Raw genomic sequence first — 17,048 nt, forward strand, 5'->3', positions numbered from 1 at the left:
TTTTGTAAAGCGCATATTTGGAAAATTGAGTGGTATATCAAACTTTATTGTTTGTACTAATGAAGCTTTCAAGAACCATTACTCTCAATAACATATTATGAGTTTATTTACTTTTGTTAACCAGGTTTTCCAAAGGAAAAAACTGGTTATTAGATTGGTGAATGTCGGCCAGCGGGCTGGCGGTCTGGCAGGCGGAACAAGCTTGTCCGTGCCATAACTATGTTGTTCATTGTGAGATTTTAAAATCATTTGGCACATTTGTTCACTATCATTAAACGGTGTGTCGCGCGTAAGAATTACATCAATATCTCCAAGATCAAGGTCAAACTTTGAGTTCAAAGGTCAAAAATGGCCATAAATGAGCTTATCCGGGCCATAACTATGTCATTCATTGTGAGATTTTAAAATCATTTGGCACATTTGTTCACCATCATGGGATGGTGTGTCGCACGAAAGAATCACGTCAATATCTCCATGTCAAGGTCGCCACGACTAAAATAGATTTATTTTGAAACAAACTTACAAAGGGGGTTAATTTTGTTTGTTCATTTCAAAAGTTCAGTTTGAGTTGACTCCCTTTATCAAATTTTTTTTCACAATGAAAACCTGGTTTTGTGACAATTTCGTCCCTTGTTTTAAAAATGAATGACAAAGAAGCTTGCAAGACATATATCATGCATTAGAGTGACAGTTTCATCATTATTCTGGTATTGACAAAACTCATGGAATCAAATAAATGTTCACTAAAATAGAAAGATCATTAATGCGCTTTTGTGTTTTAACAATTTATCGAAAGAAATCTAACTCAATAGTAACAAATAGAGATAAATAATCTTTTTTGAATTTATTTAAAAAAACAAATCATTTTCAAATAAGAAAAACATCTTTTTTTAGGTGTGAAGTCACGCTTTTGACATTTTCTCAAAATGACTTAAAGCCACACACCTTGCCTCTGACTTTAAAATGAAATACATGATAATCAATACATATAGATGCAATTTGAAAGTGTACAAAATCGTTATTAAATCTAAAGCCTAGTTAGCAAGTAATTTATAATTATTTCAAACGGTACCGCTTTTAAAACCGAAAGTAGGATTCTAGACATATACGTCGTCAAACGCGATTATTTTTAAATTTTAAAGCGCAAAAAAGACGGATTTATATCTTGTTACCACCAGATATATTCTAATTGGCATAGATAAAATATGTTTCTTATTTAAACTTAAATTTACTATGCCAAATAAGGTGTGTAGCTTTAAATGACTATTTAAGGTGTTAATTCAAGCAACATTATTAAATAATTACTTTGAAAACAATTTTAAACAGTTAACTGTTTTGTCTTTGTTAAGATAAGTTCAAAACAAGGTTGTAGTGAAGTTCAAATAACTTAAATATAATATCCACTTTGAAAGTCCCAATATATTTGTTATGCTCTACCGTTTGTTCAAACTGTATATCTGTAGTTCCCTTTATAATGGTATAATTGAGCTCTTGTGCGAAATTATATATTCCAACTACATTTTTCAACTACATTTTTTCTTATTGCTATTTCAGGAGACCTGGTCCCTGTATTTAATGACAAAGCGACGAAGCATGAAGCTGAAAATGACCGAGTTTGATGAAGCCTTCGAAGAAAACCATGCGGATGGCACACATGTAAGCTTACAAACGTTTTGGTTCACCCTGCTTCCATTTTGTGGGATTATGCAAACACAGCAGTATACTGATTTATCACATGCTATACCGTTTCCCAGCTAATATAACCATCACATATTTTTGTACATGTGTAATACAACATTTTTATGCCCCCCTTCGAAGAACAGTGGGTATATTGTTTTGCACATGTCGGTCCGTCGGTCTGTCGGTTGGTCCGTCCACCAGATGGTTTCCAGTTGATTACTCAAGAACGCTTAGGCCTAGGATCATGAAACTTCATGTGTACATTGATCATGACTGGCAGATGACCCCTATTGATTTTCAGTTCAGTAGGTCAAAGGTCAAGGTCACAGTGACTCGAAATAGTAAAATGGTTTCCGGATGATAACTCAAGAATGCTTACGCCTAGGATCATGAAACTTCAAAGGAACATTGATTATGACTGGCAGATGACCCTTATTTATTTTCAGGTCACTAGGTCAAAGGTCAAGGTCACAGTGACTTGAAACAGTAAAATGGTTTCAGGATGATAACTCAAGAATGCTTACGCCTAGGATCATGAAACTTCATATGTATATTGATAATGACTGGCAGATGACCCCTATTGATTTTCAGGTCACTAAGTCAAAGGTCAAGGTCACAGTGACTCTAAATAGTAAAATATTTTTCGGATGATAACTCAAGATTGCTTAGGCCTAGGATCATGAAACTTTATAGGTACATTGATCATGACTGGCAGATGACCTCTATTAATTTTCATGTCGCTAGGTCATAGGTCAAGGTCACAGTGACTTGAAACAGTACAATGGTTTCCTGATGATAACTCAAGAATAATTAGGCCTAGGATCATGAAATAGGCACATTGATCATGACTGGAAGATGACCCCTATTGATTGTTAGGTCACTAGGTCAAAGGTCAAGGTCAGTGACAAAAAACGTATTCACACAATGGCTGCCACTACAACTGACAGCCCATATGGGGGGCATGCATGTTTTACAAACAGCCCTTGTTAAGCGTTTCATTGGCTTAGTTTTCATTGATTGACCATTCGCATTTTGTTATTTTGCTAAAATGACGTTGCAACGACAAATGACGCCACAAAATGTAAATAACATTCGGGATTTAACATTATGTTTGCATAAATATTTATTTAATGCTCATTTTAAAAGCATGTGATAAAAAGATCTGACACTTGTTGTCATATCATACCATATTTTATTAAACTCGTCCAGGAAAATCCTTAGTAAGCTCGCCAAAGGCTCACTTACTAACAAAATACCTGAACTCATTTAATAAAATATGGTATGATATGACAATTGGTGCCAGATCCTATATGTATTTCATCCCCTGCCATAAATAGGGATAATAGGGATAGTCCCATAAACACTCAAAATCAACAAATATTTCTAACAATATTAAAAAAAAATATTCCATGAGAATGTCCCGTGACGATATGCGAATATTTACTAGTGAATGCATGAATTGCTTCGGGAAGCTAATCTGGCGTTCCTTTGTAAATGTTCAGATATCGTAACGGGAAATTCACCAGGAATAAACATGTTTTGTGACAAAAAAATAAAAACGAGCATTATGTATCATGTTTAATCGATGTTACCATACCGCAACGAGTGTTGAAAGTTTGGTTATTTCTACGAGGAACACTGATTTTTAATGGTTTAACTTTATTTTACGAAATATGCGTTGACTTTGGGTGTAAATCGGGTTCTAATAATTATGTAAATAATTTTTAGCAACCATTTGTACTGAAACATATTGACAGTCCCTTAATATTGAACCACCAAAGTATAACCTTGGGTTCATTTTTTAAGCATATCACATGTACTTTGAAACTGGATGACTTCTGGTGCCACAATATTTTTCCAGTTTCAAAGAACAATTGACATGCTTTAAAATGAATAAACTATGGTATCTTGTGATTGCTAAAAAATTGTCAAACTCTGGTATGTGTGATTTCTTAAAAAATGCTCAAACTAAGGTATCTTGTGATTGCGTTAGAAAGGCACAAACTATGGTTAATTGTAATTGCTTAAAATATACACAAACTATGGTATCTTGAGATGGCTGCCGCTTAAAAAATCTTAGTTAAAAAATGGTTTATCTGATAAAAATTAGTCTTGTTAAAAACATTTGTTTTATTATTTATAAAATAATATTTCAAATGATTTCAGTTCACCTAATATCTGTTACAGTTCAAGTCCAACTTGTACCACCTATTGATGGAGTATTCCAGTCCAGAGGCCAAGGAACGTATCCATGAAACCAACTTCCAGTACATAGACTGTGTCCGACAGATTCTGTCTGCTACAAAGGTCCTTACATATGCTTAACTGTACACCAGTCTGTTAAAAAAGTGTTGGGCTTTTTTTTGGTGGAATTAGACTCCAGTGACAGTTAAGATGTTGTATGCATCAAGAAAACCTTAACAGAATGTAATGAATAAGACCACATACTTGAGCGACCAAATTTGTTCTGGTATGTTTTTCCCGCCTATATATTTATATTTGTGCATTACTTGATTTTATATATGTCCAGTTTTTTGTGAGTGAATGAATGGATGTAATTTGTTGTAATCACTACTTAGAACAAAGCATTTTTACCTGTTTGTTGATGAAGCAATTTGAACAATATTTGTTATTTGAAAATGTCTGTACTCTACAATTGTTTTACAAATGAAAGGTCAATAAAAATTCTGTCTTCTTTATGATCAACTGAGTTAAAATGAGTAAATGATCGGCAATACTTATTTCAAAAAGTCTCACATTTTCAACTAATAATTGTGATTGGAACATGTTATAATGTAGACATGTTTTTGTACAAATCCAGCCTTTCCGTGTTTGCTCTCCTAGTTGTTCGTAAAAGATCAAAAATTACATTTATCACCCAAATGCTTTAGACTTATTCCAGAATGGGCTAAATTTTGAAAAAAAAACAACTTATTGTAGGTTCAATCAAAGGCTGACCACTTTAAAATCCTTTCAAATTTACATATGTGCCGTGCTCTGTGAAAAGGGGGTTTAATGCATGTGTGTAAAGTCCACACAGGCTAATTGAGGATGACACTTTCTGCTTTTATGGTATTTTACGTTTAATAATAGTCTCTTCTTAGCAAAAATCCAGTTTAAAGTGATATTATGGGCATCTAACAGTTTATAGGTGTCTATCGCAACTGTTGTTTATTTTTGGTGTTTTCACTTCATATACACTTATATTTGTTAATGCCAGCATCAACATACTAAAACAATATCCCGTAAAGAGAAAAATAAAGCATTTGAATATCAACCGTACTTTCATTTGACAACTGATCATGCATGTACGATGTGAACCTAAATTTAGTTTTAGTGCAGATTCGTTCATACGACACAAAGACACAATTTTATTTTACGGATCATTTCGGCTTACAGGACTGGGTGAGTCACGTATAATATTGAATATAAAATATATTTTTATAATAATAAACAACTGGTAGCAAGATGAGTTGCAGATAATTGGTCAGTAACCACATTTTAACTAACTTTTTTGATCTGTTAATTCTTTTCAGCTCAATTCAACAGTGAAAAATGCCCTTAATATCAATTTAAGTGAAAAGTGTCATCCCTGATTAGCCTGTGCGGACTGCACATGCTAATCAGGGAAGACACTTTACGCACATGCATTAAACCCCCTTTTCACAGAGCATGGTTCATGTACTACCAACCTTTACTACACATGTCAGCTTTGATTGTACAAACTGAATGTTTTTCTCCAAATATGTAAATATTGCAACAAAAAATATTTCCACATGTATTGTGTTAAGCATTTTATTAATGCCCATAAGCTCGCCATTAACAATTTTATATCAAATAAAAAATCAAAAACTAAGATATGAATATATAAATAGAGCGTGATGCCAACAAGCTACAGAACAGACATTGAAGAACAGACATTGAAGTAAATGTTACAAATTAATAAATTTAAGAAAATAATTTGTAGTTACATGTAACTTTGAACATTTGGCTACAAATATTCAGTTTTATCACGAAGTTGTTTCACTTACAAAATATAATAAAGTAGAATTTATGTTTAAATGTTTGTTTTTTTCAAGATTTAAGAACAACATACACTAATCTTGACAGAACAAGCACTTTACAAAAAGTTACAGTGAATAACATTAATATTGTTCAAGGACACTTAAATTACAACCGGCTCAGGCACATAAATAAAAAGTTATTCTTGTACTGTAACACCAAGCACATAATAATCTTAACATGCATCATACTTGTATTAGGCAATAACTGAAAAAATTAATGGAATAATTATAAAATTAAGCACTACTAGATTTTAATAAACATGGGGAGTCAATTCTATACAGTTTCCTACACAATCATAATATATGATTTTGATTCATTGAACTAAATAGAAAGGACGTTAACTACATGTATTAATGTTTATGTGTTTGTTTAATTTTTTTTCTTCGTTTACTTGTATTTCCAAGCCAAGTTGATATATACACATATATTCCTTACACTGGTACGATTAATTCCATAAACTCATTTCCATTACCAATATTCATCAACCAATAACAGTAACTTACAACTTATTGTAGACTTTTCAAACCGAATCCTCATTTTTACTTGGTATTCACATAGCGTTTTTTATTTTAAATTTTCAAAAGCTTGTCCAAGAATACATTGGATTAACATTCACACATGTTTGCTCCTAAAACATGAATCTCATATCAGAGGTGGCACATGTTTTCCCCTAGAACATGAATCTCATATCAAAGATGGCACATGTTTGCCCCTAGAACATGAATCTCGTGTCAGAGGTGCCACATGTCTGCCCCTAGAACGAGAATCTCATATCGGATGTAAAGCCCAGCTTGTCCAGGTTGGGCAGGCAGGCAAAGTTGATCATGGGTGGAGGTCCACACATCAGCACTATCGAGCCATCCACTGGATCAGGCAGGTGCTCGGATATCATGGCAGAGTTCACGAAACCAGAACCGTACTTCCAGTCTGAAAGCATTGTTAGCATGGTGTAATGTCGAAAGAGTACATGTTTTTAATAGTCCCACACCAAACACATGGGAAATGGAGAAACGTTTAATTGAGAGAGCAAAGAAAATAAAGACGGGGAAAGACATTATTAAATTAATATTTAATTGTATCAAATATATTTCCCCCCCCCCCTCCATCCTTTGCAGCCTGAATTCAATATAACAATATTCAGATCCCCAATATTTATGTGTTGAAAATCAACACAAATCACAGTATGTGCAATAAAATTGGCAGTTTTTTTGATAAACACCAATGAAACACCAGGATTAAATGCATTGACTGAAGCCAATACCATAACATACCCAATATTCATTGAAATTTCTCATGGACATAAACATTTATTTAACTAACATTGTACCTATATAAATTTAAGTGGCTGTGAACTTGACTTTTGATCTGTTGACATAAAAATTCACAGTCATCATCCCAAACTCCCACGTTACTAGCTGACAAATTAAGATGATGAAAGGTCTAATCATATCCAAAATATTGTCCGAAAACAAAATATTGTACGATCATTTGTACAACCAACAACGCAAATAAATACATCACCATAACTTATGACAAATTTGTTCTTGTATAGATTTTCATTGCCTTCAAGCCCATATACTCACTTGATTTATGAAAGAAAATTCAACAAATCTCAATAGAATTGTAAAAGCACACATCAGCGATTTTTTTCCTTCTTTAATTTTTTTTTTTTTTTTTTTAAACAACATTTCGTTTGTTTCCATATGGCAGCTATACGGCTTGAACCCCTAATAATTGTAATATTGTAAACTTGACAACATTTATTTATCAGTTTAAAAGTATTTGGGAGCAAAAAATCAAAAACACCTATTTCCCAATATGAAGACTTCATGATGCAAATTTTCCCAATTGTACAGTTTTTCAAGCACAATTTTCCCAAATGGACAGGTACCAGTATTTTTCCCAATTGGGAAAAAAATTGCTGCACATACGTGTTCCAACAACCGACAGCTCCCCCATTGAAGTCACATGTAGAGGAAGAATGTCAATAAAAATAACGTCATGTCCCATTTCCTTACAAGCTATGTGCCTTGATTGTTATCGCAATCCTCAGATTTGTGGTACAGTGTTTCACTAACTTAACTCACTTATCCAGACAATCTTTAATATGTTGTTAGTAATTTCAAGATGCATGTACCTGGGATTCTATCAAGTGTATACAATGTGATATCAACATGCAGGGGTCTATCAAGTGTGTACCATGTGATATCAACATGCATGTACCTGCAGGGGTCTATCAAGTGTGTACCATGTGATATCAACATGCATGTACCTGCAGGGGGTATATCAAGTGTGTACAATGTGATATCAACATGCATGGTCTATCAAGTGTGTACCATGTGATATCAACATGCATGTACCTGCAGGGGGTCTATCAAGTGTGTACCATGTGATATCAACATGCCTGTACCTGCAGGGGGTCTATCCAGTGTGTACCATGTGATATGTTCATGCCTGTACCTGCAGGGCGTCTATCACAGTGTGTACCATGTGGTATCAACATGCCTGTACCTGCAGGGGTCTATCAAGTGTGTACCATGTGATTTCAACATGCATGTACCTGCAGGGCTCTATCAAGCGTGTACCATGTGATATAAATATGCCTGTACCTGCAGGGGGTCTATCCAGTGTGTACCATGTGATATGAACATGCCTGTACCTGCAGGGGGTCTATCAAGTGTGTACCATGTGATATGAACATGCCTGTACCTGCAGGAGGTCTATTCAGTGTGTACCATGTGATATCAACATGCATGTACCTGCATGGGGTCTATCCAGTGTGTACCATGTGATATCAACATGCATGTACCTGCAGGGGGTCTATCCAGTGTGTACCATGTGATATCAACATGCATGTACCTGCAGGGGGTCTATCAAGTGTGCACCATGTGATATGAACATGCCTGTACCTGCAAGGGGTCTATCAAGTGTGCACCATGTGATATCAACATGCATGTACATGCATGGGGTCTATCCAGTGTGTACCATGTGATATCAACATGCCTGTACCTGCAGGGGTCTATGAAGTGTGTACCATGTGATATCAACATGCATGTACCTGCAGGGGTCTATCCAGTGTGTACCATGTGATATGAACATGCCTGTACCTGCAGGGGTCTATCCAGTGTGTACCATGTGATATCAACATGCCTGTACCTGCAGGGGTCTATGAAGTGTGTACCATGTGATATCAACATGCCTGTACCTGCAGGGGTCTATGAAGTGTGTAACATGTGATATGAACATGCCTGTACCTGCAGGGGTCTATCAAGTGTGTATCATGTGATATCAACATGCATGTACCTGCAGGGGTATATCAAGTGTGTACCATGTGATATCAACATGCATGTACCTGCAGGGTGTATATCAAGTGTGTAACATGTGAAATCAACATGCATGTACCTGCAGGGGGTCTATCAAGTGTGTACCATGTGATATGAACATGCCTGTACCTGCAGGGGGTCTATCAAGTGTGTACCATGTGATATGATCATGCCTGTACCTGCAGGGGTATATCAAGTGTGTACCATGTGATATCAACATGCATGTACCTGCAGGGGGTCTATCCAGTGTGTACCATGTGATATGAACATGTCTGTACCTGCAGGGGTCTTTTAAGTGTGTACCAAGTGATATGAACATGCATGTACCTGCAGGGGGTCTATCCAGTGTGTACCATGTGATATGAACATGTCTGTACCTGCAGGGGGTCTATCCAGTGTGTACCATGTGATATAAATATGCCTGTACCTGCAGGGGGTCTATCAAGCGTGTACCATGTGATATCAACATGCATGTACCTGCAGGGGGTTTATCAAGTGTGTACCATGTGATATCAACATGCATGTACCTGCAGGGGGGTCTATCAAGTGTGTACCATGTGATATCAACATGCATGTACCTGCAGGGGGGTCTATCAAGTGTGTACCATGTGATATCAACATGCATGTACCTGCACGGGGTCTATCCATTGTGTACCATGTGATATGAACATGCCTGTTCCTGCAAGGGTCTATCAAGTGTGTACCATGTGATATGAACATGCATGTACCTGCAGGGGTCTATCAAGTGTGTACCATGTGATATCAACAGTATGTACCTGCAGGAGTTCTATCCAGTGTGTACCATGTGATATGAACATGCCTGTACCTGCAGGGGTCTATCCAGTGTGTACCATGTGATATCAACATGCATGTACCTGCAGGGGGTCTGTCAAGTGTGTACCATGAGATATGAACATGCTTGTACTGCAGGGGTCTATCAAGTGTGTAACATGTGATTTCAACATGCATGTACCTGCAGGGGGTCTATCCAGTGTGTACCATGTGATATGAACATGCCTGTACCTGCAGGGGTCTATCAAGTGTGTACCATGTGATATCAACATGCATGTACCTGCAGGGGTCTTTCAAGTGTGTACCATGTGATATCAACATGCATGTACCTGCATGGGGTCTATCCAGTGTGTACCATGTGATATGAACATGCCTGTACCTGCAGGGGTCTATGAAGTGTGTACCATGTGATATAAACATGCCTGTACCTGCAGCAGGGGTCTATCCAGTGTGTACCATGTGATATGAACATGCCTGTACCTGCAGGGGTCTATCAAGTGTGTATCATGTGATATCAACATGCATGTACCTGCAGGGGTCTATCAAGTGTGTACAATGTGATATCAACATGCATGCACTTGCAGGGTGTATATCAAGTGTGTAACATGTAATATCAACATGCATGTACCTGCTGGGGGTCTATCCAGTGTGTACCATGTGATATGAACATGCCTGTACCTGCAGGGGGTCTATCAAGTGTGTACCATGTGATATGAACATGCATGTACCTGCAGGGGGGTCTATCCAGTGTGTTCCATGTGATATGAACATGTCTGTACCTGCAGGGGGTCTATGCAGTGTGTACCATGTGATATGAACTTGCCTGTACCTGCAGGGGGTCTATCAAGTGTGTACCATGTGATATCAACATGAATGTACCTGCAGGGGGTCTATCCAGTGTGTACCATGTGATATCAACAAGCATGTACCTGCAGGGGGTCTATCCAGTGTGTACCAGAGCTTGAATCTGTCTGGGAAACTCTGCTCCAGGTCCTCCAGCTCCGGACGCAACAGAATGTCTTGTTCTGTCTGGAAAATAACAATAAATAACAATCACATTGCTATTGATGTAATATAATTTTCGTAATTGTAAGCATCAAACTTTTATTTCACACTCTGAATAGAATTATGTAAAAGAAATGAACAAGTAATCATGAACAAGTTATCAGGCAAACTTACAAATTACTTCAGTCAGATTTTAAATTGTTCTTCTAAGATCCTAATGTTGGAATATCGTCCCTTAAAAAACATGGATCATTATGAACTGAGCAAAAACTGTAAAAAAAATATTTTTTCAGCTTGCTTGACTACTCGTCCACTTTGGTGGTATAATGAACATTTTCTGTCAGTTTCCCATTATAATAACCACACAGAAACAAGAAACCGTCGGAGACGGGTGATGCTCCCCAAAGTTTTTTTTTGTCACAATATTGCACTATATATTCAGATAAAAGGAAACGTCTTGAGGGCACAGTAGTTGGGGGACAAGAATTTTTTTTATAGAAAATTTCAAAGGGCCATAACTCTGTGAAAAATCATCCGACCAGAACCCGCTAATAATATGCACATCTCCTCTTGGTAGTGAAGCTTCCCATAAAGTTTCATTGAATTCTTGTCATTAGTTGCTGAGAAATAGCCCGGACAAAAATTGTGCATGGACAGACACATAATAAATTAATTTTGGGGGAGCATAACAAAAATGAAAATATATATCTGTGAAAAATTATATTGCATATTTTAATTCCAATGTGAACATTTATACATTAAAACGAGAAATGTGACAATGCCAAAAAAGAGCAACGCATATTGGGTGCCACGCTCGGCTGCGAGTGCAATTTTGAATAGATAAAAGCTTGTCAGATTTTTTTTTTTTTTTAGAGGTCACAGTGACCTTGACCTTTGACTTAGTGACCCAAAAATATGTGGGGCATGTAGAACTCATGAAGGTGCAGCTACTTATGAAGTTTCAAAGTTGTAGGTTGAAGAACTTTGATTTTAGAGCCAATGTTCAGAACCTTGACAAAATGTTTAGGTTTTAGCAAGACGCAGACGACATGACGACGGACACAAGACGCTGGCTATGACAATACCTCGGGTTTTCTACGAAAACAGCCGAGCTAAAAATTACATTTTCAATTTTTACCAATTCATTCTATTGAATTTAGTTTACCATGTAAAAAAAGTAAGTATAAAAGGGGCAATAATTCTGTCAAAATGCTTGATACAGTTGTCTGCTCTTGTTTATAGGTTGGGGTCATGATGGTAAAACAAGTATGCAAAATATGAATGCAATATGTCAAGGAACACAGGAAATATTTGGGGAAGTACGCAAACTTTAACATATATTTAACAATAATATGCATATTCTAAGTATAAAAGGGGCAATAATTCTGTCAAAATGTTTGATACAGTTGTCTGCTCTTGTTTATAGGATGGGGTCATGATGGTAAACAAGTATGCAAAATATGAAGGCAATATGTCAAGGGACACAGGAAATATTTGGGGTAGTACGCAAACTTTAACATAGATTTATCAATAATATGCATACTCTAAGTATAAAAGGGGAAATAATTCTGTCAAAATGCTTGATACAGTTGTCTGCTCTTGTTTATAGGTTGGGGTCATGATGGTAAACAAGTATGCAAAATATGAAAGCAATATGTCAAGGGACACAGGTAATATTTGGGGTAGTACGCAAACTTTAACATAGATTTATCAATAATATGCATATTCTAAGTATAAAAGGGCCCATAATTCTGTCAAAATGCTTGATACAGTTGTCTGCTCTTATTTATAGGTTGGGGTCATGATGGTAAACAAGTATGCAAAATATGAAAGCAATATGTCAAGGGACATTGAAAATATTTGGGGTAGTACGCAAACTTTAACATTTGCACGCAAACGCCAACACTGGGGTGTGTAGGATAGCTCCACTATATATATATTTCATATATAATAGTCGAGCTTAAAACAGTAAATAATCATTAAGAGTAACCTGATAAAACAAGAGATGTGTTTGTCAGAAAAACAATGCCCCCTACTGCTCCGCTTTGAAGCCATATATTTGACCTTTGACCTTAAAGGATGACCTTGACCTTTCACCACTCAAAATGTGTAGCTCCATGAGATACACATGCATGCCAAATATCAAGGTGCTATCTTCAATATTGCAAAAGTTATGACCAAGGTTTAAGTTTTAGGACAAAATGACAGACACATACAATGACAGACAGACAGGCCAAAAACAAAATACCCCCATCATTCTATCCGGGGGCATAAAAACTGCAACCACATGTAAAACTGATGAGCCAATGTCAAACTGCAGTTTTGTTGGTCTTGTTCAGTGATTCATTTTGCCGTGCGTCCCGCGTGCCATATGCACGTTTTTTTTCTGGGGACGCATCATTCTCAAACATGTGCATCCTTGGGACGCATTGTTTAAAAACTCTGATTTTCAACATCGTCAAAAGTTGTACATGATACCGAGTTGGATATGAGGAGATAAGCAAAACTTATGTCAACACCGTCAACAAAGTAGAACTGAAGTCACATTACTACATTTGCAATGTAGTACGCGTATTTTGATTGGTTGAAATATATCAATTATCCAATCAGTTATGGCATTTTATTAAAAATTCGTTGGACATTTAATTGGCTGTCCAGGATGGTAAACAAAGAAAATGTTACCCAAAAAGGTTTTCAAAATTGATCCTCAACAATTTAAACTCGCTGGGAAGATATTTATCGATAACGCAGCCTCGATGTAAACCATGTGGTCTAAATGTGAAGAATAAACAGCTAAAAATACAGTTTGCATTTTTCTGTTGTGAGCGCAGACAGTTATATAGTAAAGCAATGTTATTATACTTTTCTGGATTAATTGAGCGTTTTTGTTTTTTTAGAAAGTGACAATTAAAAATTTGCAAGTTTTGAAATAGATAGAATCTTTTATTTGGATACGGTACATAGATAATAGTGATACAGATCGTACAGTATTCCGTCCTATGTAACGTAGAATGTAAGTACATATAACGACACAGACATCTGCTGTTCATGTAAAAGCTCTCCCTGTTTGGAGAAATAACAAGGCGAGAAGGCTATAGACCTTATATACAGTATGAGTGTTGTTACACTAAATTTGTATTGAAGGTGTAAACCTTTTGACCAAAAGAGAAATTGTCTTTTGTCACACTGTTTGATAGAGCTAATTTTGACCATAAAATTATAAACACTAGTCATCCGATTTATTAAAACTCTAGTCAGTCCAAATTAATAAAGATGTTAAAAGTTCTCTGTTTAAGATGTTATATGTTTCACTGTTTGTTATTAAAAGTAAAACAAATAAAGATTTTACTTCCATAAACCTATTCCTGTTTTTAGCTGTAAAATTGCATAAAAGAGCCCCTGGCAAAGGCGTATCATGTTAAGAAAATTATATGTAACGAATTTACAAAGACACAATCTGGGACCCATTGTTTTCAGATTGGACCCATTGTTTCAAAATATGCGAGTCCCAGTGACTCATTGATGTAGATTTCAAAATGAATCACTACTTGTAAGTCATAAGCAAGGGGCGAGACCAGTGTTGTTCTGACCTGGAGACTCTTCCAACAAACCTTGTATGTTAGCATTTACTTGTAAATCAGCCACAGTAACAATGATGTTTTTAAACCAATAATATTAAGATGTAAGTATTGTAACTGGTTCCGGAGTTGAAAATCACTTACAACAACTTATTGAAACAGTCTCCCAATACGCAAATAGCGGACCTCAAGTAATCTCTCCTGACCTGATTAGCAAACAGCAGATGAAGCAATGGCAGACCTCAAGTAATCTCTCCTGACCTGATTAGCAAACAGCAGATGAAGCAATAACTGACCTCAAGTAATCTCTCCCGACCTGATTAGCAAACAGCAGATGAAACAATGGAAGGCCTCAAGTAATCCTTCCTGACCTGATTAGCAAACAGCAGATGAAGCAATGGCAGACCTCAAGTAATCTCTCCTGACCTGATTAGCAAACAGCAGATGAAACAATGGAAGGCCTCAAGTAATCTCTCCTGACCTGATTAGCAAACAGCAGATGAAACAATGGAAGGCCTCAAGTAATCTCTCCTGACCTGATTAGCAAACAGCAGATGAAGCAATGGCGGACCTCAAGTAATCCCCTGACCTGATTAGCAAACAGCAAATGAAGCAATGGCGGACCTCAAGTAATCCCCTGACCTGATTAGCAAACAGAAGATGAAGCAATGGCGGACTTCAAGTAATCTCTCCTGACCTGATTAGCAAACAGCAGATGAAGCAATGGCAGACCTCAAATAATCTCTCCTGACCTGATTAGCAAACAGCAGATGAAGCAATGGCAGACCTCAAGTAATTTCTCCTGACCTGATTAGCAAACATCAGATGAAGCAATGGCGACCTCAAGTAATCTCTCCCGACCTGATTAGCAAACAGCAGATGAAGCAATGACGGACCTCAAGTAATCTCTCCTGACCTGATTAGCAAACAGCAGTTGAAACAATGGTTAGCAAACAGCAGTTGAAACAATGGCAGACCTCAAGTAATCTCTCCTGACCTGATTAGCAAACAGCAGATGAAGCAATGGCAGGCCCTTAGTAATCTCTCCTGACCTGATTAGCAAACAGCAGATGAAGCAATGGCAGACCTCAAGTAATTTCTCCTGACCTAATAAGCAAACAGCAGATGAAGCAATGGCAGACCTCAAGTAATCTCTCCTGACCTGATTAGCAAACAGCAGATGAAACAATGGAAAACCTTAAGTAATCTCTCCTAACCTGATTAGCAAACAGCAGATGAAGCAATGGCGACCTCAAGTAATCTCTCCTGACCTAATTAGCAAACAGCAGATGAAGCAATTGCAGACCTCAAGTAATCTCTCCTAACCTGATAAGCAAACAGCAGATGAAGCAATGGCAGACCTCAAGTAATCTCTCCTGACCTGATTAACAAACAGCAGATGAAGCAATAGCAGACCTCAAGTAATCTCTCCTGACATGATTAACAAACAGCAGATGAAGCAATGGAAGACCTCAAGCAATCTCTCCTGACCTGATCATCAAACAGCCGATGAAGCAATGGCAGACCTCAAGTAATCTCTCCTGACCTGATTAACCAACAGCATATGAAGCAATAGCAGACCTCAAGTAATCTCTCCTGACCTGATTTACAAACAGCAGATGAAGCAATAGCAGACCTCAAGTAATCTCCCCTGACCTGATTTACAATCAGCAGATGAAGCAATGACGGACCTCAAGTAATCTCTCCTGACCTGATTAGCAAACAGCAGTTGAAACAATGGCAGACCTCAAGTAATCTCTCCTGACCTGATTAGCAAACAGCAGATGAAGCAATGGCAGCCCCTTAGTAATCTCTCCTGACCTGATTAGCAAACAGCAGATGAAACAATGGCAGACCTCAAGTAATCTCTCCTGACCTAATAAGCAAACAGCAGATGAAGCAATGGCAGACCTCAAGTAATCTCTCCTGACCTGATTAGCAAACAGCAGATGAAACAATGGAAAACCTCAAGTAATCTCTCCTAACCTGATTAGCAAACAGCAGATGAAGCAATGGCAGAACTCAAGTAATCTCTCCTGACCTGATTAACAAACAGCAGATGAAGCAATAGCAGACCTCAAGTAATCTCTCCTGACCTGATTAACCAACAGCAGATGAAGCAATAGCAGACCTCAAGTAATCTCTCCTGACCTGATTAACCAACAGCAGATGAATCAATAGCAGACCTCAAGTAATCTCTCCTGACCTGATTTACAATCAGCAGATGAAGCAATGGTAGACCTCAAGTAATCTCTCCTGACTTAACAAATAGCAGATGAAGCAATAGCAGTCCTCAAGTAATCTCTCCTGACCTGATTAACAATCAGCAGATGAAGCAATGGAAGACCTCAAGTAATCTCTCCAGACCTGATTAGCAAACAGCAGATGAAGCAATGGCAGACCTCAAGTAATCTCTCCTGACCTAATTAGCAAACAGTAGATGAAGCAATGGCAGACATCAAGTAATCTCACCTAACCTGATTAGCAAACTGCAGATGAAGCAATAGCAGACCTCAAGTAATCTCTCCTGACCTAATTAGAAAACAACAGATGAAACAATGGCAGACCTTAAGTAATCTCTCCTGACATGATTAGCAAACAGCAG

General features: G+C 37.2%; 2 protein-coding genes across 7 annotated transcripts in view; one reads left to right on the plus strand and one right to left on the minus strand.

Moving 5' to 3' along the window:
- LOC127871172 (dynein axonemal intermediate chain 7-like) overlaps nt 1-4,379 on the plus strand; it is a 52,197-nt gene extending 47,818 nt beyond the window's left edge. For all 4 annotated transcript variants that reach the window (XM_052413911.1, XM_052413919.1, XM_052413927.1 and 1 more), the window contains 2 exons: nt 1,555-1,656; nt 3,868-4,379. In XM_052413911.1, coding sequence (XP_052269871.1) covers nt 1,555-1,656; nt 3,868-4,005 — 240 coding nt within the window. In that variant the 3' untranslated portion in view covers nt 4,006-4,379. The remainder of the gene's footprint in view (nt 1-1,554; nt 1,657-3,867) is intronic.
- Nucleotides 4,380-5,459: 1,080 nt separating this feature from the next.
- Nucleotides 5,460-17,048, minus strand: part of LOC127871246 (NADH-cytochrome b5 reductase 3-like) — a 48,783-nt gene continuing 37,194 nt past the window's right edge. For 2 of the 3 annotated variants that reach the window (XM_052414001.1, XM_052414007.1), the window contains exons 7-8: nt 10,790-10,889; nt 5,460-6,672 (exon numbers count right to left, since the gene is read on the minus strand). In XM_052414001.1, coding sequence (XP_052269961.1) covers nt 6,500-6,672; nt 10,790-10,889 — 273 coding nt within the window. In that variant the 3' untranslated portion in view covers nt 5,460-6,499. The remainder of the gene's footprint in view (nt 6,673-10,789; nt 10,890-17,048) is intronic. The other variant, XR_008045242.1, reaches the window with a different exon arrangement.

This window comes from Dreissena polymorpha, chromosome 1, assembly GCF_020536995.1.
Source record: "Dreissena polymorpha isolate Duluth1 chromosome 1, UMN_Dpol_1.0, whole genome shotgun sequence".
NCBI lineage: Eukaryota > Metazoa > Mollusca > Bivalvia > Myida > Dreissenidae > Dreissena > Dreissena polymorpha.